This window comes from Diadema antillarum, unplaced genomic scaffold, assembly GCF_040938485.1.
Source record: "Diadema antillarum isolate AM-2024a unplaced genomic scaffold, OU_Dant_1.0 seq00000937_RagTag, whole genome shotgun sequence".
Classification (NCBI taxonomy): domain Eukaryota; kingdom Metazoa; phylum Echinodermata; class Echinoidea; order Diadematoida; family Diadematidae; genus Diadema; species Diadema antillarum.
Window position 1 is genome coordinate 621,297 of NW_027271788.1, and position 27,676 is coordinate 648,972.

The following is a 27,676-nucleotide window of genomic DNA, read 5'->3' on the forward strand; positions in this document are numbered from 1 at the left end:
AGAGCTGATGTAATAACATATAGAGTGTGTGGCAAGAATGTTTATTGAAATGTTTGTAAGTGTTGATGAACTTTCTTCACAAAATATACATGATGGACACACATGCAGTACATGGGTCTGCAAAGGTAGCCTAGTAATGTACTGGAATTTACGGTGAGCCCCGAAAACAATTCAATTCAAAATCTAACGGTCAAAAAATGTACTTAATGTTACCTTCCACTTTCAATACTTTATGGGAGTTTCTAAAATGATGCTCTCTTCAACATACCACTGTATTTATACAGCTCTTCATTTAAGGCGTGCAAATGGGATTCCCTACCTTTAAAGAACTTGAAGGCCTTGTTTATCCTCCTTTTGTAACACTGTTATGTTTTTGTTTAAGACAATACTGTATGCAACGCGTCTTTTTCCTACTTTCTTTACATATTTCTTTCTGTCGTTCCTCGTCAGTGGTCGATGATTTTCCCCCGTGATACGAATAAGATATTCCTCTGTTAGCAACCAGTACTTCACCACCAACGCACAAACACACACACACAAAAGCAGGGGGCATGCCATTGGCATTGAACCACGCACGGTTGAGTGGACGTCAGTATTCTTTGAAAAGATTTCATATTTAACACTTCCCACAGATCGACTTGCGTATATAATCTCACAGCCACGTTCTCGCAACAATATATACCCCAATCACCGGAGCTCCAAGGCGTTCGGCTGTCCTCAATCGAGCGTATTTCTAGACAGGGTACAGACGGTGATACCGTGAACGATCATGGGTAACGCGGTACAGGGTAAACGAGGACTTCACTACAAAGTCTTCGTCAAGACTGGTGATCGAGTTGGCATGGGAACGGATGCCGACGTCTATCTCGCCTTCTACAACGCGGATGGTCTTCGAACTCGTGACTTCAAACTCGACAAGGCTTTCCGCAACGATTTCGAGATGGGAAAGTTGGACGACTTCGATATCTGTATTGACGACAAGGACTTCGGGCCCCTCGCCTTCATCGAGATTTGGCTCGATGAGCGGGGATTGTTCGACAAATGGTATTGTGAGTACATCGAAGTCAAGGCTCTGAGTACCAAGGTGGTCCACAAGTTTCCTGTCCATCGCTGGGTACCAGCGCACACAAAATTGCGACTTTGTGAGTTCGACATGGTCCTACCTCAGGAAGATAAGACCTTCTTCCAGAGACAGAGAGAGTTGCAGAGGAAAGACAAACTCTACAATGTCCTTAAGCACCAACAAACTACCATGTTAATGGTAAATTTGCATAAGTTTGTTGTTATATTATATAGTAAAAGCAGGAAGAACAAATTGGTGCCATCTATCCTCATAAATTCACTTGCCGAATCTCTCTCAAATGAAACGTATTGTTCAGAAATGAAAATTGACAAAGATTCAGCAAATTACTTTTTGTTATCACCAACTTGTTAGATATCATTCTAATGGTGGACTTGACTACTAATGAAAGTTCGTTTATCATGTTTACAACTAGAATTTTATCCAAGCGATACCATGTAGTATGCTGTTTTATATCTAAAATGTTTATTTACTTATTTTTCTTAGGCAAATTAGGTCTAAAGTTTATAAGACAATCTGTGCGTATATGTATTCTTAATTTGCAATGGGAAAACAAACAATGAATAAAACCTGTTTTGGTTGATGTCTTGTTTGATTTCAGTGTAGGAATCTACCATCTGATGAATCCTTCTCCAACGATCACATGGTGAGTATCTTCTCTTTCATCTCATCAAATTTTGTCATTAAATTATCATCGAGATTCGGCTACCCAACTCAGACAGTTTCAAAGGCATGTGTTATACAATTGCCCGACCCACAATCTCTTTTTACCTTTACACGATACAATAAATACAGGACATGTCTATTCAAAATGATTATTCTGAACGCACGATGTCTCACATAAATCACAATAATAATAATGCTTTTCATTTGTCACACTAGCTGTTACAATCCTTCATTTTTTTTTTTACTGAAGTGTCTTTAAAAGACAGATGACGTTTCCCCAAATGTTCACAATCAAAACTTTTAACACTTTAGTATTCTCGAATTAATTGATGTGCCATTGAATCATAAACATTATCAACATCACGGTCGAATCGATGACCACGAATGTCTCCTGGACTTTATAGCGACAAGGTGTACGACCTGTTGGCGACTCGAGCTTTGCTGGTCGCGTCTCCTCGACGTCTCCTGGAGACTTTGACACGTCTCTGTGACGTCTCAATGACGCCTCCTCTTTAGTATTGTTGCTGGAAATCTTCGAGACGTCTCCGCAACCTTATGGGGACACTTGGCAGCCTACCGGTGACGATGTGGAGACATCGCAGAGACATTTCCGCGACAGAGAAGACGTTTCGGAGACGTCCCCGCTACGTCCCAAGGACTTACAGGCGAATAAGTTGTCACCTTGTTTTGAGACGTCTCGGACGTCTTCTTGGATACACCTTCGTTGTGAGAACACAAGCTAAATTTGGCGTTTAAATCGGAGTCGTATGAGTCAAAGCGACTGTCTTTGGTAGCGGCTGCGGAGACAAAATCTCCCCCACTGACATGTTACCGAAGCACATTGTAACCCTGTTATGCAGAATGGGCCGTCAGCTGCTTTTACACAGCATTGATGTTTAATACAGAGTTAACCACTTATAAGAAAAAATAAGATGCATAATCTTAATGATAAACTCAACAAATTGATATATTACATTATCACAATTTCTTTCGATCAGACCAATTTTGACGTATTTAAAGAATGCAAGCTTTGATAATCTGTGTGGTTTTCTATCCAGTCCAAACTTCTTCATTAATGATTCATTTTGATCTCCTGTCAGAGACATGTCCTCCACTTCAAGGTAATAACAGAAACCGTAAGATTTTCGCGACGTCTAGAGGAAAAGAAATGTGCGTGTGCACATTTGGTTATAAAAATCGACCTCGCGTCGTTTGAGTTGGCGCGGTCGTGTCTGGCTATTAATTTGCGTCCGCTCAAGTCACGACGCAGAGAGCTACTTGAGGCAATGATCATATTATGGGGCGTCATTTCACTTTGTATAGGCAGCGTCCTTGCGTAATCTAAAAACCAATAGCAACACGACGCAGGGAGAGAAGACAACGGCCAACGCAGTTGTCGTCTTAAACGTCAGCGTCGCAAATCTAAAGCTACCTAATTTCACTTCATTTCGAAATTGACTTCCTCACTGATCTATTGTTTGCAGCATGTTATGCATTTGTTTTATACCTCCAGTAAAAGAACCACCACTAAATGAACTATTCAATAGTGCGCGTTGCAGCGAGTGATTTTATTCAAACTCACAAACATCCGGGATAGTACAAATGGCGGTGGTATGCCATGGTTGGCTTGTAAGGTTACGTGTCGTCGATTCATCTTATCGCACAACACGTCATATGCCTACTACATAAGACTGCCACATGCACTAACTAGTGACTGTCAATGCAGTTCCACCTCCCTAGTCCCTGTCATGACTTTCAGGAGACACTACAGTACAGGGCCTATGGGACAGTGTAGTCTTAGCACAGACTCCTGAACAACAAACAAGGTTTTGTGCTTGCAAACAAGAGGTCTGGCAACCCCTTTCCCAACCACATATTTTGTCAGTTTTGTAATATCTTTTAATATGTACACCCATAGGACTTTCTTTAACAGGTTTTAGGCCATGGGCTCCATAGGATAAATTTACACCCGCCGAAGGGCCTTTGAATTCATATAAAGTGTATGATGCCATCATTTTACATGCCTTACCTAATTGTTATATATCCGTCCGTGGCTGAATGAACCATACTAGCCACAATGTGTTCGCCTTCATGCGTCACTGTGTATGTAAAGGAGAACACAAAAAGCTATTTTTACCAGCGTCTCGAACATGACAACGAGGCGAACGAGAATTAGATTACGAACTGTCAACCTCTCAGCTATGTGAATTCGAACCAAAGATAAAAATCAAGAACAAGTGGAAATTAGGAAGTCAAATAGAAATGGACGGGAACCCAAGATGAAGAAAACCAAATCCGTAATTACTCCTATATCAGAAATGTTCTATATCTCTGCTTAACTGCTACTATATTTTTGCTATTATTATTTTCTATTTCTCATTGTATAATAATATCATAGTTTTTCATTATCCCCATTTCTTCTCATTCATTACTTTCTCATTCAAGAGGCCTATATAAATGGAAATTTAACAAAACATACATTACTATGTCTGCATAACGACCCCGCCCTTTCGCGTTTATCTCTTTCTCCCCAAAGTGGTTGTCCCTGTCTTCCATGTCCCCCATGTTGCTAGCCGAGTCCTCTTCTGAGTGGGCAGACAGAAGCTGCTGAGAAGTTGGTGGGTTTCCTTGCCTCCTTCCCTCCCTCTGCCTCTTCCATAGAGCTCTGACTCCTCTTTCCTATCTAGTCCCTTGGTTCTCTTCTGCGCTTTTGTCATATTTTAATTTTCATTATTTTGTTTCCCAAAATCGCTTGACGGCGACCGCTTCATAGGTCGGTGCCTGGGCGGTTGCCGTTCGGACACCGAGCGTATTTACGGACGGAGTGAAAACTGGGCGGTCGCCTTCGAAATTTTAATTCTGCGTTAAAACTTCAGCAAGCGACACAGCGATGCCCCAGAAATCAGTGGTGTCCTTTCGGTTCCTGACAAAAATAATTGGTTAACAACTCTCCGACCGGTCATCTCGCGAGCAGGCTGATTTTAGCATTGTGGCCCTATAGCCGTATTGTCGTATAGACCTATTCAGTTTTAAAACACTATGAACTATATCGGACATATACAATATGAAGAGCTTCCAAAATAAGACTCACGAGGTGAAGCAGTGGGTAAGGTGCATTTTTACATGTCAGTGCAAAAATTAACTATTGTTCGGATACTGAAGCCCGCTCCCTCCTCCCCCCCCCCCCCCTCCACGCCCCATGTCCCGCCTGAACCGAATATTATGTCTATGATATAGTTATGGTATAGGATTAAATTTGACAGTCGTGTATCAGTGCCGATTCTACATCTTATTTCAGAGTAGAACTGTGACATGACATTCCCTCAAAGTGGTCGAATTGTCGATCCGTCAGAAAGATAATTGACTGTATAACAATACTATTTTTTCATTGCGTCCGTTGTCCTACAATTTACCAGCTGAAAACTAATTGCATTCGAATCTACAAATAATGAAACATCATTCTCTACAATATCGTAATTTTCTTTTCTCTTACATACTGGTATGAGGACTACAATAACATAATTATACATCATGTTACATACAATCATCTGCACAAAAATTGTCCCCCGTGTCTGAATTTCTGTCTGTCTTGATATCATGATAGATAGTATTACATGAGGCTGCGTTCACATAGAAGTATACTATTCGGGTATTCGGGCTCGTTTTTCGAGGGCACGCGAATAGCTTGAATCGAACGATAGGATTTCCTCACACCGGTTCACATAGGAGGGCACTATTCAAAAGTACCGAATAGCTGCGAAAAGTATAGCAAAGTGGGAATCGAACTTGTTCGATTTTCTTGCAGCGTATACCGTCTCTCGTTTATGAAATAATGACAATTTTGGTCTGGATTTGCCCTTTAGCAAAAATAAGCATGTAGACTGACATTCTGATGCAGTTTAGAAATTGTTAATAAGATTTGCTAGGATGTAGGAGGAAGAAATCCTCACTGCATGGGATGGTGAGTTGACGGTGCGGGTGATGGTGTATTCGGGGGCCCGATTAGCGAATACCGAATAGCGAATAGCGAATAGCGAATAGCGAATAGCGAATACCGAATACCGAATACTTCTATGTGAACGCAGCCTTACAAACAGTATACGCACACATCGTGCGCTGCACGGTGATACTTGTAAACCACTCATCTGTTCCATAGCTCAAATGCCATTTGAATGGCTTTAGCGAACCATGGACTATCTATCATGATAGGGCGGTGAGTTGGCTCAGTAGGTAGCGCGTCTGCCTCGCAATCACGCGGCCCGGGTTCGAACCCGAGTCTGGGCTGAGTAATGTTATGTGTAAGCATATCGTCACCTCCAGCAAGAGGCAAAACACTCTGTCCCTCGGATAGGACATTAAGAAACCATGGTTTAAACCATGGACAAAAACCATGGAGCGCCAAATGTCGCACGGAATATTTCTTTACGAAATTGGTCATTTCGTCGACAAAATGGCCGTTTCGTTAACGAAATTATCATTTCGTGGACGAAATGTTCATTTAGTTACAAAATATTGTCATTTCGTTACAAAACAATCATCGACGAAATGACTGATTTCTTAACGAAATATTCCGTGCGACACTTGGTGCTCCATGGTTTTTGTCCATGGTTTAAACCATGGTTTCATTTGTACCACCTTCGTGAATTCGGGCCAAAGGGAGGTCCCGTGTATGAGCATGGACTGTAGGTCCATGGTATGAGAGAGTAACAACTCATGCACGTAAAAGATCCCGCTTCATTCATTCATCGCAAAGAGCAGGGTGTTTAACCCGGTGAAGTGGTCCCACCTCACATCCAACTGGACCCCATGGAAGACCAGCTTAACATAGCTGAATATGGGCTATCCAGCCATCTTCACAGATGGAAAATGAACAAACAAAACAAACAATTACGAAAACATGAACTTTGGTCTGTGCATCACTTCCGACGAACAACAAAGTTTTCATTAGAAAAAAAAACACAACCCCAAAACAAAACAAAAGAAGAAGGCAGTCAAACATTCGACTCCCTGTAGTTGGAAGCAACTCTAAATGCGTCATGAGTTTACTGTCATTGACTGTGCGTATTACTTTGTGCTTTGCTCATTACAAGCCCGGCCTGAGATAATATTATCTTGAAGTTTTCTGCCAAAGAATCTTCACCAAGATTTATTCTGTCATATTTTCGTTCTGGTTTATTTAGTACGAGATTCAAGACGTGTTCTCTTAACCTAAAAGTCCACAGAAACACAAACAGCATCCATTCACTTTTTGTCATGATGACTACTATATGACAGAGCAGACTGTGCTGCCCTACTTTGGCAAAAGGAAACAACTGACATCGAGTACAAATGCTACAAATGAAGAAAATTTGTTTTTTGGAAGGCCCTTCAACATATAGATTTGTGATGAGAAATAATGTCGGTATTCATGCAAGTCATATGGTGATGCATTTATGACAATTCGAAGAATTCTTATATTCCCAATAATAATAGAAACTCATTATTATGTAACTTGCTTCCTTTTGCCAAAGTATTATAGATTTGTAGCAAACATGAAAAATCTGGCAAAAGGAAGCAAGTGACAATCATATCATAATGAAAATTTGATTTTTTTATTCAATTAAAGAAGTATGTTTATAGTGACATATTTTGGCGTTCACAGCATGTTTTTATGATATTTAAAGAAGAACACATGTTTTCATGCTTTTCATGAAAATACCGTCATATTCTTTTTAAAACAGTTGTTACCACGGCAACCGTCATTGCTATGAGGTAACCGTGACATTCTGAAATTTTGATTTTTAATCTTACTAAAGAAATATGTTTATACTGATATATTTTGGAAATTTCAGCATGTTTTTATGATGTTTAACAAAGAATACATGTTCTTTTAGAGAAAAAAAGTTCGTTGCCATGGCAACGGCTGAAGACGTCATTTAGAAAAATGGCAACAGGTGGATTCGTGTTCACGTCGATTTCAGGTAAGATGAGTAGATTGTCATTTCCCTCTGCTGTGTTGCATTGATATGCTAGACTTAGACACACAATTGACATAGTTGATCAATGAAGCTCAAACAGCTGAAACAGAGATGGGCATGAAAATTAAATCAAGACCGAAGCTCTCAGGAATGATTTCTCTCACTATCCTAGTGGGACCTGGCGGGTAATGCAGTGAAGGTGATGCTGGCGACCAATACCATTGGTATCACCACGGACAAGTGGGAGTCTCTTAAAGACATAGAATCTATCTACCGGCCTCCTCTCTTGCCTGTACCAGCCGTAAGTAGCATTTTATTATATTTTCTGCTCACCCCCTCCTCTTCTTCTTCTTTCTCCGTCGTCCCTCTTCCTTTTTCTCCTTCTTCATCTTCTGGCCCTCTTCTTCTTTCTGCTCCTTCTCTGCTTCCTCCTTCTCCTCTTCCTCTTCCTCGTGACAAAAAATATGTTGAGATTATTCCATGTACACTGTAGGTAATTTGCTGAAGAAAAAAAAACTCAAAGGGGAAAAAGAGAATTACCCAGTTACCCGAATGATACTTTTGATACAGATTTCATTCATTTATGGTCGTGTATTCTTCAGATATTAGAGATACACGTTAATCGTACAATGTTTGCATGTGATTAATTTTGTAGATTACATTCTTTTCCTTATTTTGCCAACATCGGGAGCTAAGGGATGTACATAAACGTAATCATTATAATTGTAATTAGGTACTATTATGTACCATTGAAACGCAGACAAGGCTGTAAAGTTCATTGTCATTCAGCAGGTAGCAAGTAATACCACGTAAAGTAGAATATAACGACACTGTATCACGGTGCGTCTAAATAGAACAGAGGCTGTTTCGTCGGGGTCATCCCACTAGACCGACACCCACGAGTCATTACAGCCCACGAGTTCGACATCGAAAACAGGTCCATGAGTCATACAGCTCACGAGTCATACAGCCCATGAGTTCGACACTAGGCAAATAAAGCCCACGAGTTCGACACTAGGTAAAAGCAGCCCACGAGTTCGACAGATACAACATGGCGCGTAATGTGTCGGTCTCGTGGGCCTTGTTGGCTTAGTGTCGAACTCATGGGCTGTATGACTCGTGAGCTGTATGACTTGTGGGCTGTATGACTCATGGGTGTCGGTCTCGTGACGTGCACCCGTTTCGTCTCCGATAACATTATACTAATCACATAAATAATTATGATATATTTACCAACCAATACTCAGTCCCCACAAAAAGATATTGATACCTTACTCGCCATCTTCCTTCCCTCAAACTCCCCAGGGGCTGGACAAATGGAAATCTGATGTGGAGTTTGGTAACCAGCGGCTCAGTGGCTGTAACCCAACTCAGATTCGACTGTGCACTGAGATTCCCGACAAGTAACAAGACTGCCTCCCTCTGCCATACTAAACTATGATACTCAGATTTCTAACTTGTCTACTTCAATGTTTGGAAAGAGAATTAACCAAAACAATCAATCAAACAAATTAGCAATAAAGCTTTCAAGTCAACCAATGTAAACAAGACAGGTTGCTGGATAGTGCATTCACCTAGCACGAACGTCCTCCCTGTTTATAGTCACACAATTCATTGTCAACATCCGACTTTTTTTTTCCTTTTTGATGCTACACTATGACAATAAGATTGCGCCATTGTTGCTTTTATTTTGTCCATTGAAATATCAAAAGAATTTGTCAACAGAGAATAGAAAAGCGTCAAGCTCTATTTAACTACACACTAAGAAGGTACTCTACTAGTCTTTTGTCCTAATCCCAATTCCGCTGCGTATAACTTCCGACGATTGATGTACGATATTTCATATACTATCTTTGAAACGACCAATCAGATTCTTTGATTTCTGGCGGTCCCATTTTACGTCTCATTAATGGAGACACTAGTGTAGCAAGACATAGTGAATTGATCAAACTGCTCCTAACATTCATGGGAAGAAATTAAATATTTGTAAAGATGAGTATTTCTGATAACAGTCATCCTAATAGAAAGTATAATGGTAACTGTTAAAGGAAGGCTTGTTGAGAAGATGTTGCACATAGGTAAATGCTGGCCTGATATGAATTGATATGATATGATATGATATGATATGAAACACAAGAGACATCATCTCACATCATCATTTTGTAAATTTAAAATTTTGGGGTCTGGGAAGGGCCAAAGTAGCTTGGGCTATATCATAGGGTTATAAAGGACTGATATAATGTATAATTGGTTAATGGCTTTATATAAGTATGGTATTATTTCTATTCATTGTGCCTGTCATAGATGTGTAATTATAATGCGAGATATATGTGTATGTATTGTCATGATTATTTTGGTACAATACAATGTCAATGGAAACCAAATGTCTATGTCTGACATAGACCAAGATAGATGAATGAAGGAATAAGTAAAAGAAAAGAATGTACAGGATGTGACGTGCAGATGGATTGCTTAACGAGAAACTTTTGAACAATATCAAACTCAGGCCAGTCATATAGTCCTTCTTGTCACACGATGTAGTTTTGCCGTCAACGAAAAGGACATCGAGCCGCTCATCGAGAACATGACCATAGACGAAGCCATCGCCTGTAGACGACTCTTCATCGTCAACTACGATTTCTTGAAGGACCTTCCATGTACGGACGGACGGACGGTGAGCACAGCGCCCTCATGTGATTCATAAAGAGAGAGAGAGAAAAAAAAAAAAAACCCACATCGCTATAACAAAAATCATAAAAAGAAGATTCCATTTGCGATATTAGTTGCTACGCCCTTGACTGGTTTGATTTCTTTTCCTACCACAATTCACTGAGATGACTTTATCTTGGATGGCGAAAATTCCACAGAAGCCGTATGCAGAAAGAATAAAGATAATCTTTTGTCCTTTTTTTTTCATATTTACCTCCCTTCGTGAGACAAAAGATTAGCTACCACGATGATGAACATCTTCCGTACTATCAAGCCGAATGCACATCGTCAGAATGATACAGTATTACACAGCCAAGAACACAAAAATATTGGCCCATTGGATGTGTACGAACCTCTTTAGAAAGATCCTGACCGACTCGTCAAAACTACACATAATTCCCTATTTGGCTCTGTAATGATCCAAATTATGAAAATTAGGATAATTATGATTATTGTTATGAAAAGGAAGATTCAAGTATAGAATACTGTAATCAAAATAATAGACAACTTGTCCTGTATTGACGTCAATAAGCACCGTATAAAGCTGTGTTTTAGTAGAAGCCATAATAAAAATAATTTCATTCATAGTAAAAACAACTCAACACGAAAATTTCATTAAACTTGAAAACGGTAATTATTGAGCTTATGTTAACGACGATGTAAGATTCTTTTTAATACGTTCATTAATAGTGAGATGATGCATGGTGAAGAAGAACGCATTGAAACAGAACGAGACAAGACACCGTGAAGCAAGGGGGGGGGGTGGTGTGAGACAAGACACCGTGAAGCAAGGGGGGGGGTGGTGTGAGACAAGACACCGTGAAGCAAGGGGGGGTGTGAGACAAGACACCGTGAAGCAAGGGGGGGGGTGTGAGACAAGACACCGTGAAGCAAGGGGGGGGGGGGTGTGAGACAAGACACCGTGAAGCAAGGGGGGGGGTGGTGTGAGACAAGACACCGTGAAGCAAGGGGGGGTGGTGTGAGACAAGACACCGTGAAGCAAGGGGGGGTGTGAGACAAGACACCGTGAAGCAAGGGGGGGTGTGAGACAAGACACCGTGAAGCAAGGGGGGGTGGTGTGAGACAAGACACCGTGAAGCAAGGGGGGTGTGAGACAAGACACCGTGAAGCAAGGGGGGGTGTGAGACAAGACACCGTGAAGCAAGGGGGGGGGTGGTGTGAGACAAGACACCGTGAAGCAAGGGGGGTGGTGTGAGACAAGACACCGTGAAGCAAGGGGGGGTGTGAGACAAGACACCGTGAAGCAAGGGGGGGTGGTGTGAGACAAGACACCGTGAAGCAAGGGGGGGTGTGAGACAAGACACCGTGAAGCAAGGGGGGGTGTGAGACAAGACACCGTGAAGCAAGGGGGGGGGGTGGTGTGAGACAAGACACCGTGAAGCAAGGGGGGGGGTGGTGTGAGACAAGACACCGTGAAGCAAGGGTGGGGTGTGAGACAAGACACCGTGAAGCAAGGGGGGGGGGTGTGAGACAAGACACCGTGAAGCAAGAGGGGGGTGTGAGACGAGACACCGTGAAGCAAGGGGGGTGGCGTGAGACAAGACACCGTGAACAAGGGGGGGTGGTGTGAGACAAGACACCGTGAAGCAAGGGGGGGTGTGAGACAAGACACCGTGAAGCAAGGGGGGGGGGTGTGAGACAAGACACCGTGAACAAGGGGGGGTGGTGTGAGACAAGACACCGTGAAGCAAGGGGGGTGTGAGACAAGACACCGTGAAGCAAGGGGGGGGGGGTGGTGTGAGACAAGACACCGTGAAGCAAGGGGGGGTGTGAGACAAGACACCGTGAAGCAAGGGGGGATGGTGTGAGACAAGACACCGTGAAGCAAGGGGGGGTGGTGTGAGACAAGACACCGTGAAGCAAGGGGGGGTGGTGTGAGACAAGACACCGTGAAGCAAGGGGGGGTGTGAGACAAGACACCGTGAAGCAAGGGGGGGTGTGAGACAAGACACCGTGAAGCAAGGGGGGTATGGTGTGAGGCAAGACACCGTGAAGCAAGGGGGGGGGTGTGAGACAAGACACCGTGAAGCAAGGGGGGGGGGATGGTGTGAGACAAGACACCGTGAAGCAAGGGGGGGTGGTGTGAGACAAGACACCGTGAAGCAAGGGGGGGGGGTGGTGTGAGACAAGACACCGTGAAGCAAGGAGGGGTGTGAGACAAGACACCGTGAAGCAAGGGGGGGGGGTGGTGTGAGACAAGACACCGTGAAGCAAGGGGGGTGTGAGACAAGACACCGTGAAGCAAGAGGGGGGGGGTGTGAGACAAGACACCGTGAAGCAAGGGGGGTGGTGTGAGACAAGACACCGTGAAGCAAGGGGGGTGTGAGACAAGACACCGTGAAGCAAGGGGGGGGTGGTGTGAGACAAGACACCGTGAAGCAAGGGGGGGGTGATGTGAGACAAGACACCGTGAAGCAAGGGAGGGTGGTGTGAGACAAGACACCGTGAAGCAAGGGGGGTGTGAGACAAGACACCGTGAAGCAAGGGGGGGTGTGAGACAAGACACCGTGAAGCAAGGGGGGGTGGTGTGAGACAAGACACCGTGAAGCAAGGGGGGGGGTGGTGTGAGACAAGACACCGTGAAGCAAGGGGGGGGTGTGGTGTGAGACAAGACACCGTGAAGCAAGGGGGGTGGTGTGAGACAAGACACCGTGAAGCAAGGGGGGGTGGTGTGAGACAAGACACCGTGAAGCAAGGGGGGGGGTGTGAGACAAGACACCGTGAAGCAAGGAGGGGTGTGAGACAAGACACCGTGAAGCAAGGGGGGGTGGTGTGAGACAAGACACCGTGAAGCAAGGGGGGGGGTGGTGTGAGACAAGACACCGTGAAGCAAGGGGGGGTGTGGTGAGACAAGACACTGTGAAGCAAGGAGGGGTGTGAGACAAGACACCGTGAAGCAAGGGGGGGGGTGGTGTGAGACAAGACACCGTGAAGCAAGGGGGGGTGGTGTGAGACAAGACACTGTGAAGCAAGGAGGGGTGTGAGACAAGACACCGTGAAGCAAGGGGGGGTGTGGTGTGAGACAAGACACCGTGAAGCAAGGGGGTGTGTGAGACAAGACACCGTGAAGCAAGGGGGGGTGGTGTGAGACAAGACACCGTGAAGCAAGGGGGGGTGTGAGACAAGACACCGTGAAGCAAGGGGGGGTGGTGTGAGACAAGACACCGTGAAGCAAGGGTGGGGTGTGAGACAAGACACCGTGAAGCAAGGGGGGGGTGGTGTGAGACAAGACACCGTGAAGCAAGGGGGGGGTGTGAGACAAGACACCGTGAAGCAAGGGGGGGTGATGTGAGACAAGACACCGTGAAGCAAGGGGGGGTGGTTGTGAGACAAGACACCGTGAAGCAAGGGGGGGTGATGTGAGACAAGACACCGTGAAGCAAGGGGGGGTGGTTGTGAGACAAGACACCGTGAAGCAAGGGGGGGTGTGAGACAAGACACCGTGAAGCAAGGGGGGTGGTGTGAGACAAGACACCGTGAAGCAAGGGGGGGGGGTGGTGTGAGACAAGACACCGTGAAGCAAGGGGGGGTGGTGTGAGACAAGACACCATGAAGCAAGGGGGGGTGGTGTGAGACAAGACACCGTGAAGCAAGGGGGGGGGTGGTGTGAGACAAGACACCGTGAAGCAAGGGGGGGGTGGTGTGAGACAAGACACCGTGAAGCAAGGGGGGGTGTGAGACAAGACACCGTGAAGCAAGGGGGGGTGTGAGACAAGACACCGTGAAGCAAGGGGGGGTGGTGTGAGACAAGACACCGTGAAGCAAGGGGGGGGGGTGTGAGACAAGACACCGTGAAGCAAGGGGGGGGGTGTGAGACAAGACACCGTGAAACAAGGGGGGGGGGTGGTGTGAGACAAGACACCGTGAAGCAAGGGGGGGTGTGAGACAAGACACCGTGAAGCAAGGGGGGGGGGGTGTGAGACAAGACACCGTGAAGCAAGGGGGGGGGGGGTGTGAGACAAGACACCGTGAAGCAAGGGGGGGGGTGGTGTGAGACAAGACACCGTGAAGCAAGGGGGGTGGTGTGAGACAAGACACCGTGAAGCAAGGGGGGGGGTGTGAGACAAGACACCGTGAAGCAAGGGGGGGGGTGGTGTGAGACAAGACACCGTGAAGCAAGGGGGGGGGGTGGTGTGAGACAAGACACCGTGAAGCAAGGGGGGGGGGGGTGTGAGACAAGACACCGTGAAGCAAGGAGGGGGGTGGTGTGAGACAAGACACCGTGAAGCAGGGGGGGGGTGTGAGACAAGACACCGTGAAGCAAGGGGGGGTGTGAGACAAGACACCGTGAAGCAAGGGGGGGGGTGGTGTGAGACAAGACACCGTGAAGCAAGGGGGGGTGTGAGACAAGACACCGTGAAGCAAGGGGGGGGGGGGGTGTGAGACAAGACACCGTGAAGCAGGGGGGGTGTGAGACAAGACACCGTGAAGCAAGGGGGGGGGGTGTGAGACAAGACACCGTGAAGCAAGGGGGGGTGTGAGACAAGACACCGTGAAGCAAGGGGGGGGGGTGGTGTGAGACAAGACACCGTGAAGCAAGGGGGGGTGTGAGACAAGACACCGTGAAGCAAGGGGGGTGGTGTGAGACAAGACACCGTGAAGCAAGGGGGGTGGTGTGAGACAAGACACCGTGAAGCAAGGGGGGGGGTGTGAGACAAGACACCGTGAAGCAAGGGGGGGGTGGTGTGAGACAAGACACCGTGAAGCAAGGGGGGGTGGTGTGAGACAAGACACCGTGAAGCAAGGGGGGGTGTGAGACAAGACACCGTGAAGCAAGGGGGGGGGTGTGAGACAAGACACCGTGAAGCAAGGAGGGGGGTGGTGTGAGACAAGACACCGTGAAGCAAGAGGGGGTGGTGTGAGACAAGACACCGTGAAGCAAGGGGGGGGGGCATGTGTTAATAAATCCAAAGGAGTGATGATGGATCATAATTGTAAGTCAGGGAGTGTTTCAAAAAGATGTTCTTAAAGTTACGAACGACTTAAGAACGAGTGGTGATCAGTTCTTCTGCTGCATTATTGAAATTCTGTAAAGTATGGCACATCAGAACGTGTTTTAGTCGTTCTCAAGTCGTTCGTAACTTTAAGAACAACCGCATGAAACACCCCCGGAGGAATGATGATTACAAAGCAAAAGGGACAACCATTATTGTAAACTCAAAAGGGGGTAATGACTATAACGCCAGATGAGTTATGGTGATAACATTAAATGAATAATCATTATAAAGCCACACGGGTAATTGCAATCAAGGTGAATGGGTAATGATTGTAAAGCACGAGTGGTTATAAAGGATTGTGACACCTACCTACCTCATCCACCACTTCTTAATTCAGATTTGTGCTCCCATGGCCCTGTTCTTCGTTGATAAAGACAAACACCTGATGCCTGTAGCGATCCAGCTCTTCCAAGACCCTGCCCCAGACAATCCGGTACGTTCATCCCGAATCAATGAGAATCACATTATATCAATCACAAATACTACTTCCCACAAATGGTCAGTGGGTGTTCAAAGTGGGGAAAGTGGATTTTGGTTGACAACGCTTTCTCCTAATGTCCCTTAGTAGTTGCACTCTTTAGAATAATACTCTCTTTTGTCGATTTTTTTTTTCGGAATGTATTTGAAATGTGTTAAAGGGATTGTACAGTTTTGGTTGAGACCTAACATCAGATTTCTAACATTTTTGGTGAAATAATGAGAAACCTTTTTATGAAATATGAAAGAACATGTAGGAGAATTCAACATTATTTTATTTGATGAAAGTTGGTTTTGAAATGGCTGAGATATCCAAAAAAAGAGCAATCATAATGAAAGGTGGGACCCGCCTTTTATTACGATTGCTTTGTTTTACTTTGTTTTTGGGTGCCTCAGCCATACCAAAACAGATTTTCATCAAATAAACCTTGAATTCCTTTTAGAATGGTATCCTCTGTTACTAAACCATCCCCTTAATATAGTTAAGTTTCGCAAAAGAAAATGTGAAATTAAGGTTGCATTATCGACATCGAGAATTTTCTATGAAGGTGTCGTCGTATTGACATACTGAGGTGGAGTCAGGTACCTTGAGAGCAGGGACCTCCCTGCCTAGAGACACCTGTAAGACGATAACTTACTATTTCTAATAGATTCATGTTAATCTAAGTTTCACCTGCCGTCATTCTGTCTTAATTTGGTCACTGCTCTGGAGATTCTTATTCGTGTTTTGATACCCGGATGCTCACAAGACGTTGGTTATTACATCATTTGTGTTCCGAGAAATAATTAAAAAAAAGTCCTACCGTGTTTGAAGCTTTGACTGCTTATTTATGTTAACGTGCGGCCTCTCGTCAGCTTTCCGCTTACTGACATTCATAGTCCCAAATTTTGTAATGAATTTTAGTACGTGCAGACTAAAGAGTAATATCTGCAACAATCCAGATAATATATACTCGTTAAGCAGCTGAGGAAGAGGTTCAAATGATGACCAGTGTCAAGGCTCCCGAGTATGTGGTCGATGATAATGGTGATGATGATGATGGTGATGGTGATGATGATGATGGTGATGACGATGGTGATGGTGATGATGATGGTGATGGTGATGATGATTGTGATGATGATGATGATGATGATGATGGTAGTCATGTTATTGATACCAATGTTATATGCAACAGGTGTTCTACCCATCTGATCCGGAGTACACCTGGCTCATGGCCAAGTGTTACTTCAACAACGCTGATGCCTCGGTCCACGAGTCGGCTGTCCATCTGGGTTTTACTCACTTGGTAGGAGAATCCATCGTCATAGCAACGCATCGATGTCTGTCTCCATCACATCCAGTCTTCCGTCTCCTCGCTCCTCACTTCCTTTATCTTCTCGCTATCAACAGGTGTGTGCCATTTGAACGCATGTACACATACAATCACACATCTATCTATCTACCTATCTATCTATCCATCTATATATATATATATATATATATATATATATATATATATATATATATCTGTCTATCCATTTGTCTGTCCATCCATCCATCCATCTAGCCATCTATCTATCTATCTCTCTATCCAGCCGTCCATCCATCCATATATCTGCCTATCTATCCATCCACCCATCTATCCATCTATTTATCCACCCATCCAGCTATCTATCTATCCGACTATCTATCTATCTATCCATCTATCTATCTACCTATCCATCCGTCCATCTATCTATAGCCTATCTATCTTTCTCTCTATTTATCTATAATTTACATACATACAAATAGACACACGTATTTCACAACTCGCTGCAAAACAGCTCGAGGATTATGCTGAATGAATATTTCTTTGTGTTATTTTATAATTTCCTGTTATATTCTTGAGTGTTTTCTTAGATACGCCCTTCAGCCAAAACACAACCTAACAAGCTAACTAATGACAACACAACGCGAAATTCACGCAAATGATTGGGCAGAACGATTGATCTAGAAATCCACCCTCTTGCAAGAAATCAAACCGTCTAATTCAGGGATATATCTCGAGAGGAATTTCTAGTTAGCAAAACAACAACAACAACAATAACAACAGCAAAACAATTAGTGCATTAACTGTTAATACTATCAAACTAGAATATAGAGTCAACTTTCTTACAGGCTAAAGATCAGTGAGGTAGGCCCCTATCATGCCTATACTGATACTTGAACACAATGACATAACAGAAATTCTTCACATTGCAAGACAAGACAAAACAAAACAAAACAAATAAGAAAACATACAATGGAAAAAAAAATTACATGTAGGCCCCTAATATAGCGTGTGGTTTTTTTTTTCACGGATAAATCATTTTGCAACTGGTCGACATTTTACATTTAGACATTCGAGAAATATGCAGCGATATAGGCTAAGTGATCACAACAGAATGAAAACAAAAACGAATACGAATTGTATTACATACAATAGGCCCTGATTATACAATCTTGACACTTTGTGAGGGGATAATGGAATATTTCCTGAAAGAAAGACATAAATTATCTGTTAGCCTTCAAACATCACAAAAAACAATCAAATGACTTCTGCATTTACTTTGTCTTGTACGTCCTGATGCAATGCAAAAGTTAAGTTGTAGGCCTAAACGTATTATTTGTTCTAACGATAGTTTTACATGTTTGTTTTTACACTGCCATTTGTCAAAAGGTTGCAATTACGAGTCACCTCAAATCGTTGAATCAATGATTAACGTCTTGCAGTTCGTGAACCAGCTTGTACGTTGTTGAGAGAAATGTTGTAAAGCTGATTAAAAATAGGTGCAATCTTGTACTCTTTAATTTTACCCTTCAGTCGTGCAGTGAACGTTTTGGTTGCTGAGGGTGGCTGGGTAGATACCACCATGGCCATTGGACGTATCGGTATGTTCGAAATCATTAAACGAATGTGGCAGAAGTGGCGACTCGACGTGCAGGGCTCCCTCCTCGCTGACCTTGAGGACAGGGGAGTGGCTGATCCGGAAGTACTTCCTTATTACCACTATCGAGATGACGCGGTGCTGATTCGCAGAGCTAGCTTCGATTATGTCAAGCGTATCGTCGACGGGTACTACGGTTAGTCGCTGGAAGATTGCCTTTCTGTATAGTCTAGAGAAGAAAAGAGCTATATAGCTGTTATAAAGAACTTAAAACACAAAATGAATGAACGAATTCAGAAAGAAACAAACAAAGTAAAGGTGGATTACTTGTAAATCTGACTTTCTTGTGTTAATTGAAAGTGAAAATGATTCGGAGACAAAAGGCACAACTCATGCAAAATACATACAGTACATTATTGATATTGACACGAATCTTGCAATGACAAGCTTTCCTGTCCGTCATATCAGGCCAGGTGCTAAGTGTACTAGTTCTGCAATTTAACACTAAGGGATATTTTCAGATCTAACTTGTCGCTTTCCAGCTACTTTTGATTTCTTCCTCAGGCATGTTCTGCTGGTGTCTGTATTAAAAATGAAAGACTGACTTGCTTCCTTTCCTATGCGATCAAATATCGCAAGTCTTGTGTGAATCGATCTCTCAGTCCTGACATTAAAAAAAAAAAATACTGCGAGACTTAAACGCATGGTACCGTTTAAGTTGACGTAGGGCTTCAGGTTCCAATGTTTTTCGAGGATGACTTTTTGAGATGAGTAGAAACCTCTCATGAAATATGAAAGAGCATTAATTCTAAGAGCTATTCAAAGTTCATTTCATGAAAATTGGTTTTGAAATGGCTGAGATATCAAAAAACAAAACAAAGCGACCCTAATTGAAGATGCGAATCGCCTTTTATTAGAATAGCTTTGTTTTACTTCGTTTATTTTTTTTATATCTCTGCCGTTTTAAAAGTGATTTGCATCAAATCATGATTTGAATTCGTTTGAGAAATACATGCTCTTTTACATGTCATAGGGTGTTTCTAAGTATCTCGCAAAAAGTTAAAAGCTGGATCCTCATCTCAACCAAGACTATACCATCTGAGATCATTACGGTTTCTCTTCCGACCCATTCCTCGATCTTCTGTACCTTGTTTTAATTCCACAGATTCACCAGCGAAGGTGAAGGAAGACAGGGAGTTGCAGGAATGGGGAAGGTTTCTGGGAGGGAAACCTAAAAACGAGAAGGAGGCGACGGTTGGTATGCAGGTAGGGCGTGGCTGACTCCTCATCATCTCTCGAATTGATGTAAAGAGGCGTTCCTTTTAGCGTGAATCTCCTCAGAGTGTCCAGCCTACCGATTACTTGTAGTTACTGAGTGCATTGTGCTTTCCATAGTAGTCTGGGTGCCAGAGGCTGAACCTTGTTTTACCGTCCACCCAATGTTTTTTGATGGTTTTACCCTATTTCGGGGGTGCTGAATCCGAGTGTGGATGATGCAACTCTTGCATCCTTGAGGGTTTTGAGATATTCAAGATGGCCGCCAAAATGGCCGCCAAAACCAAAAATTCCCACGTATTTCCTTCTAAATGGTGTGAAATTGAAGATAATTGATGATTCTCCCTACTTGGATGGTACTGAATCCGAATCTGGATGATGCAACTCTTGCATCCATGAAGTTTTTGAGACATTCAAGATGGCCGCCAAAATGGCCGCCAGAACCGGAAATTCCCACGTATTTCCTTCTAAATGGTGAGATGTTGAAAACAATTGATGGTTTTACCTTATTTCGAGGGTGCTGAATCCGAATCTGGATGATGCAACTCTTGCATCCTTGAGGATTTTGAGATATTCAAGATGGCCGCCAAAATGGCCACCAAAACCGAAAATTCCCACGTATTTCCTTCTAAATGGTGAGAAATTGAAAACAACTGATGGTTTTACCCTATTTCGAGGGTGCTGAATCAGAATCTAGGTGGTGCAACTCCTGCATTGTTGAAGATTTTGAAATATTCAATATGGCCGTTAAAATGGCCCCCCAAAATGGAAGTTCCTATGTATTTCTTTCTAAATGGTGACAATTTGAAAGCAATTGGTGGTTTTTATCTTTTTTTGAGTGTGCTGAATCCGAAGCTCAGGATACCGTACAACTCTTGCATCCTTAAGGGTTTTGAGATGATAAAGATGGTCGCCAAAAATGACCGCCAAAAACGGAAATTCATATGTAGACCCCCTATTTCCTTCTAAATGGCGTAAAATATAAAACAGTTGGTGGTTTTACACTATTTTGAGTTTGCTTAATTTGAAGCTCCAGGATACAGCTCTTACTTCCTTGAGGGTTATGAGATGATAAAGATGGCCGCCAGAATGGCCCGTAAATGCCCGTCAAAAACGAAAATTTCCATGTAAGCCCTATATTACCTTCTAAATGGTGTAAGATTTAAAACAATTGGTGGTTTTACTCTATTTCGAGGGTGCTGAATCCGAACCTGGTTGATGCAACTTTCGTGTTCTTTTTTAAGGGTTTTGAGATGTCCAAGATGACCGCCAAAATATCTGTCAAAATTTGGTAAATCTTAGGCCCTATTCAGCACCCTCGAAACTTGGTTGTTGAAATTCGTCCATTCTTTAGGGTTTTTAGACGTCCAAGATGACAGCCAAAATAAGTGGCAGAAATTCCAATGTTAATTTATTTTTTCTTAATGGTAAAAATTTTTTAATAGATTGATGGTCTTACCCTATTTCGAGTGTGCTGAAGGTCTTTGAAGGTTTTCGGACATCTATAAATGTCCTGTATGAATGGAAACTCCTTAACATTTTCTTATACTGAAATGGTGAAGTATTGTGCTCTAACCGAAGCGGGGGATTAACCCACGCAGGGTGAAAATCAATAATTCGTATTCTTAAATTCAACTCAGTTGAGCGAATTTGTCAAATCAGCCAAAAGTTATTGACATCCAAATGACTGTCACAATGGTATTGTAATATACTGAGATATTCCGATATGTCTCAAACGGAACTTTAACACGTACTGGAAAAAAAAAAGGAGTGATACTGACATCATACTGAAACGTACAAACACAAAGAAAGATACGACTGAAAATGTCTTTATGCATAATTGTTATAAAATAATGCTTGTGGTCGCCAATAATAATGGCTCCACAGATGTGAAGTTAATCCTTTTCGGCTATCAATAGAGTACAATTAAATTATGGCAAGCTGGTATTTGGTGTTGAAACTTGTCTTGTATTCTGACGAGTCTCGCCTCGTATTCTTATGAAACTTGTCGCATATTCTGATTAGGTCATTGGAAATGGTTGCATCCACGACCACTATAGTAGATGTCAATAAGGGTAATTTCAAAAGCACTCTGCGCGATTATGATATTCGTAAGTACTGGATTATCAACTATTACCTTCCATGTTGTCGTTTGTTTTTTCATTCAGTTTTTTTTTTCACGGCGCGTTACCTGTGATTTGTCCGTCCCCTCGTGTGTGTTTGTAATAGATTATATATACACACACATATATATATTTATATAACATATATATACTGTATGTATATATACATATACATATACACATACATAATGTTACACCATATTGAAGAAAAAATTGAATCACAACTATAAGAAATGTCCCACTCGTGTCTTCAGCAATGTCATCACGACCACCAATATAAACCAAACAACCAATTTGAGTGTTCATGGACATATGATGGATGAAGAGATTAAAACTGCTCATGGATTAAGACAGGTACTGTTTGGTAATTTCAGTACACTTCTCTACATCACTTTCACAATCACATTATTATTTATGTAGAGGAAACAGTGTAATCTTGCAATTATTAAACCGCATCTGTAGTCTTGAAGGGTTCATTGCTGGCACACATCGTACCAACTCAAAGATATCCGGTAGAGCTGGTTTCACTGTATATACAGCAAGTTCAAACTGTGCCATTGACGAAAACCTGAAATCTTTCAGTCAAAAAAAAAAATGGGGTAAAGCCATCAACTGTTATCAATTTCTCACCATTTATAAGAATGAAAAACATTAGAGTTTCCGTTTCGGCGGCCATTTTGGCGGCCATCTTGACTATCTCGAGGTGCATCATCCAGATTCGGATTCAGCACCCTCGAAATAGGGTAAAACCATCAATTGTTTTCTATTTCTCACCATTTAAAAGCTAATACATAGAAATTTCCGTTTTTGATTGGCGGCCATTTTGGCGGCCATCTTGAATATCTCAATACCCTCAAGGATGCAAGGTTTGCATCATCCAGACTCGGATTCAACACCCTAGAAATAGGGTAGATCCATCAATGTTTTCAATTTCTAACCATTTAGAAGGAAATACATGGGAATTTCCGGTTTTAATTGGCGGCCAATAGTGGCGGCCATCTTGAATATCTCAAAAACTTCATGGATGCATGAGTTGCATCATCCAGATTCGGATTCAGCACCTTCCAAATAGGGAGAATCATCAATTATTTTCAATTTCACACCATTTAGAAGGAAATACGTGGGAATTTTCGGTTTTGGCGGCCATTTTGGCGGCCATCTTGAATATCTCAAAACCCTCAAGGATGCAAGAGTTGCATCATCCAGATTTGGATTCAGCACCCTCCAAATAGGGTAAAACCATCAATTGTTTTCAATATCTCACCATTCAGAAGGAAATACGTGGGAATTTTCGGTTTTGGCGGCCATTTTGGCGGCCATCTTGAATATCTCAAAACCCTCAAGGATGCATGAGTTGCATCATCCAGATTCGGATTCAGCACCCTCCAAATAGGGTAAAACCATCAATTGTTTTCAATATCTCACCATTCAGAAGGAAATACGTGGGAATTTTCGGTTCTGGCGGCCATTTTGGCGGCCATCTTGAATATCTCAAAACCCTCAAGGATGCAAGAGTTGCATCATCCAGATTCGGATTCAGCACCCCCGAAATAGGGTAAAACCATTATAAAACATTGGGTGGACGGTAAAACAAGGTTAGGCCCAAAAAGTGACTTTGGCACCCAGACTATAGAGACATGATGACATTTACTATAGGGTGTGATTCTATTGTCTAGTCAATGGGTGCGTTCGAGCGCTCTAAAGCGAACCAAAGCGAACTGAACCAAAGCGTACCGTACCGAACTGTGCCAGTTTTGGAGCGTTCGAGCGCTCTGTGGAGAAAGCGTACCTCACGAGTTATTTTTTAGAAAAGGTCACGCAATATTTTAGGAAGAATGTCATCCACCTGGCGCTTGAACTACTTGCAGCTGTCCCGAACAAAGAGAATGATGTTATTGCATTGTGACGTATGCGCATGATACGCGCATGCTTTGCAGCGAACTTTTGGTACGCTTTTGGTACGCTTTTGGAGCACATCGGGAAGTGGTCCACTTTTGGCTCGGTACAGTTGTACGGTACGGTACACTTTAGGAGCGTTCGAGCGCTCCTCTGGCGCGGGTACGGTACGGTACAGTTTCCTTCAAGAGAGCGCTCGAACGCACCCAATATTTCTGTAATAATATACGCCGTAATTTATATTGATACGCATAGAAAAACAGTTACCACTCGGTGGGCCATTCTGTAGAATAAGTCCGTTGGAATTTTATATCTTATTGTCGAATCATTACTTCCCTGTAACTTTATTACCATGTTTCCCATCGGAAGACTACAGAAGCAAATCTGATTAGAAAAGATTCTAAATTCCTTTCTACAATAAAGGTATAATGTTTACCTTTGGGAGCAGTATTTAAAAAATATTCCAGATATCTAATTTGGTTAATATGTGTAGGTCAGTTGTATCACAAAACATTCTACCATATATACATTTTTTTTTTTTGCAACAAAGACTAAAATTTAAGGAGATATCACTATTTTTCTTCAAAACATAACTGTATACGATTTAGTCTGGAAATATTTTCATCATAACTATTGTTCACATTTTGTATACTTAACATCAATTACACTTGTTCAGATTTTTACATTGGTTGTTTCTATCTCTAACTCACATTTTAGAACTAATGCCACTATAGGTTTTTGTTTCATCTGCAAATGGTAAGTAAATATTATTTTGTCTGCAATGGAAGTGATTCTGCCACAAAGTAAACTAAACATATTGTGTTACTCCTGTTCCATCTCAGGGCCTTCCCAATGGTGGTCAATTCCTGACCACTGACGAAGTAGCGGACACTGTCACCAACTTTATCTTCATCTGTAGCGCGGGTCATGCAGCCGCCAACTTTGGTCAGTACGACCAGTATGGGTTCCCGCCGAGCTACCCCGCCTGGTTGCATGGCCAGCCGCCTCGCGACAAGGTGTGTTCACTTGATGAGAGGGAAAGTTTGCCTCGTCTTTCAATTTATGTATTTATTTATTCATCTATTTTTTTTTGGGGGGGGGGGTGGGGAGACTCTCGCACATTGTTGGTTTTTTTTTTGGGACTTCACTAAATGTCATTGTGTTTGTACATGAATTTGCATCGAATGTTTAGGACATTTATACATTGATTAATACGTTAGAATAATCCGTATACCTCAGATTGCATGAGTTTAGTCTTATAAGTGCTAGGGCAAAGACATAATGTCAAGGGACTTTTGTTATACAACAGGTAAGTAACCCTTTATATTCAAATGACCATATCTTTCTTAATTGGTCAGTGATGTGTCGAAATCGTGTTAATGCTTTACATCACCTGGTGGTCTCACTATAGTGTTGTCCTCCCCGGACTGGCGATATTAACAGGTGCTTATTAACCTTTTGTGTTTGTTTGTTTGTTTGTTTGATTTTGTTTTTGTTTTTGTCATGACAGTACTTTTTATAAAATGGAAAACCGCCATTGCGCCACTCGTACATCAGTAGATTTCGATTTCTTATCACCTTGCCTGCAATATTACTCTATGGCGTCCAATCAAATAAAACCTCAGAATACAGAGTGGCAGGTATCTATCTGAGAAACTCGTAGTGGGCAACCTTCCTAGTAACTAAACCTTATTCTTTTTTTTTTTTTTAACCCGCTCGGGAATCCCGCCCGGGAATGCCACCCAGACTCCTTTGACGGAGGACGACATCCTGCAGCAGCTTCCAGACAAAGCCGAGACGCTAAGTGTCATGACTTTCACCAAGCTACTGAGCACACGAGGAACCAACGCTCTGGGTGACTTCGAAATGTGTTACCTCTATGATCCGGTGGGCTGCGCCTCGCTCTACCGGTGAGTAATATGGGTGCACGTCACGAGACCGACACCCACGAGTCATACAGCCCACGAGTCATACAGCTCACAAGTCATACTGCGCATGAGTTATACAGCTCACAAGTCATACATATCACGAGTTATTATAGCTCACTAGTCATACAGCCCACAAGTTATACAGCTCACGAGTCATACAGCCCACGAGTTCTACAACTCACGAGTCATACAGCGCATGAGTTGTACAGCTCTTAAGTCATACAGACCACAAGTTATACAGCTCACAAGTCATAAAGCCCACGAGTTATACAGCTCACAACTCATACAGCTCACGAGTTATACAGCTCACTAGTCATACAGCCCACGAGTTATACAACTCACGAGACATACAGCCAAGAGTTATACAGTTCACGAATCACACAGCCCATTAGTTCGACACTAAGTTAACACAGTTTTTTTTAATTGTTTTTAATTGTTTTATTTTATTACCATTACCTAGTGTCGAACTCATGGTCTTTATTTGCCTATAGTGTTGAACTCGTGGGCTTTATTTTACTAGTGTCGAACTCATGGGCTGTATGACTCGTGGGCTGTATGACTCGTGGGCTGTATGACTCGTGAGCTGTATGACTCGTGGGCTGTATGACTCGTGGGCGTCGGTCTAGTGGGATGACCCCAGTAATACCTGTCCGTTGAAGTCGCTTTTGCAGGATCGAAATTTGTATACTCTCAGTTAATATGCAACACGATTTCATCCAACTGCGAAGTTTCGTTAGTACGTACTGTCTTTACCTCTTTGGATTAACGAACTCTTTTTTACTTTCGGAGAACCTCTAGGTATACGGAATGTGTGTATTTCGGAAAAACGCACCTTCGGAATAACGAAACTTTTTTTTTTTTCGGACTACCGGATCCTTTGGTATAACGAACGTCCCCGGGTTCAGGTAATCCCTGTTCTACGCCGAAAGCTGTTTTAATATCCTATTTCTCTGCCAAGCTCAACAAAAAAACAAAAACAAAAAACAAAAAAAAAAAAACGGTTAGAAAGATTAGAGCAGAAAAGAGAAATGGAAGCACTTCTAAAGTCCTTCCGTTCTGTTCAAGAAATAATGTGTTGGTTTGTTGGTGAAGCGTGGATCGTATAGTTTTGGTTGAGACCTAATTTCAGGTTTCTAACATAATAATGAGAAACCTCTTATGAAATATGAAAGGGCATGTAATTCTATGAGGAATTCAACGTTTATTTGATGAAAATTGATTTTGAAATGGCTGAGATATCCAAAAAAGAGCAATTCTAATAAAGTGTGGGACCCACACTTTATTACGACCGCTTTGTTTTACTTTGTTTTTGGATGTTTCAGTCATTCCAAACCTGATTTTCATCAAATAAACTTTGAATTCCTCTTAAAATGGTATGTTCTGTACTATATAGTAAGTGTTTTCTTGGTATTTCGCAAAAAGTTAAAAGCCCAATTCTCATCTCCACTAATACTGTACCATCCCTTTAATAATGGATTTCTCTCATACCACAGATTCCGAGCCGATCTGGCGAAGATTGGAGAGATGATTGACGAGAGGAACAGGGAACGAGAAGAGAAATATATTTACCTTCATCCGAGAGAGATCCCTAACGCTATCAGTATCTAGGATCTACTCACAGAGTGGTTGGCTGAAAACCACACTCACCCTGGCTTAAACT

General features: G+C 42.7%; 1 protein-coding gene across 1 annotated transcript; it reads left to right on the forward strand.

Moving 5' to 3' along the window:
- Positions 1-769: 769 nt before the first annotated feature.
- Positions 770-27,624, forward strand: LOC139741600 (polyunsaturated fatty acid 5-lipoxygenase-like). Its single transcript, XM_071652180.1, has 12 exons — positions 770-1,261; positions 1,683-1,727; positions 7,877-8,005; positions 9,010-9,107; positions 10,246-10,378; positions 15,769-15,864; positions 17,084-17,298; positions 18,731-18,990; positions 19,960-20,060; positions 24,931-25,104; positions 25,835-25,998; positions 27,510-27,624. The coding sequence occupies exons 1-12, from the start codon at positions 770-772 to the stop codon at positions 27,622-27,624; spliced, it is 2,022 nt and encodes a 673-aa protein (XP_071508281.1).
- The last annotated feature ends 52 nt before the right edge of the window (positions 27,625-27,676 follow it).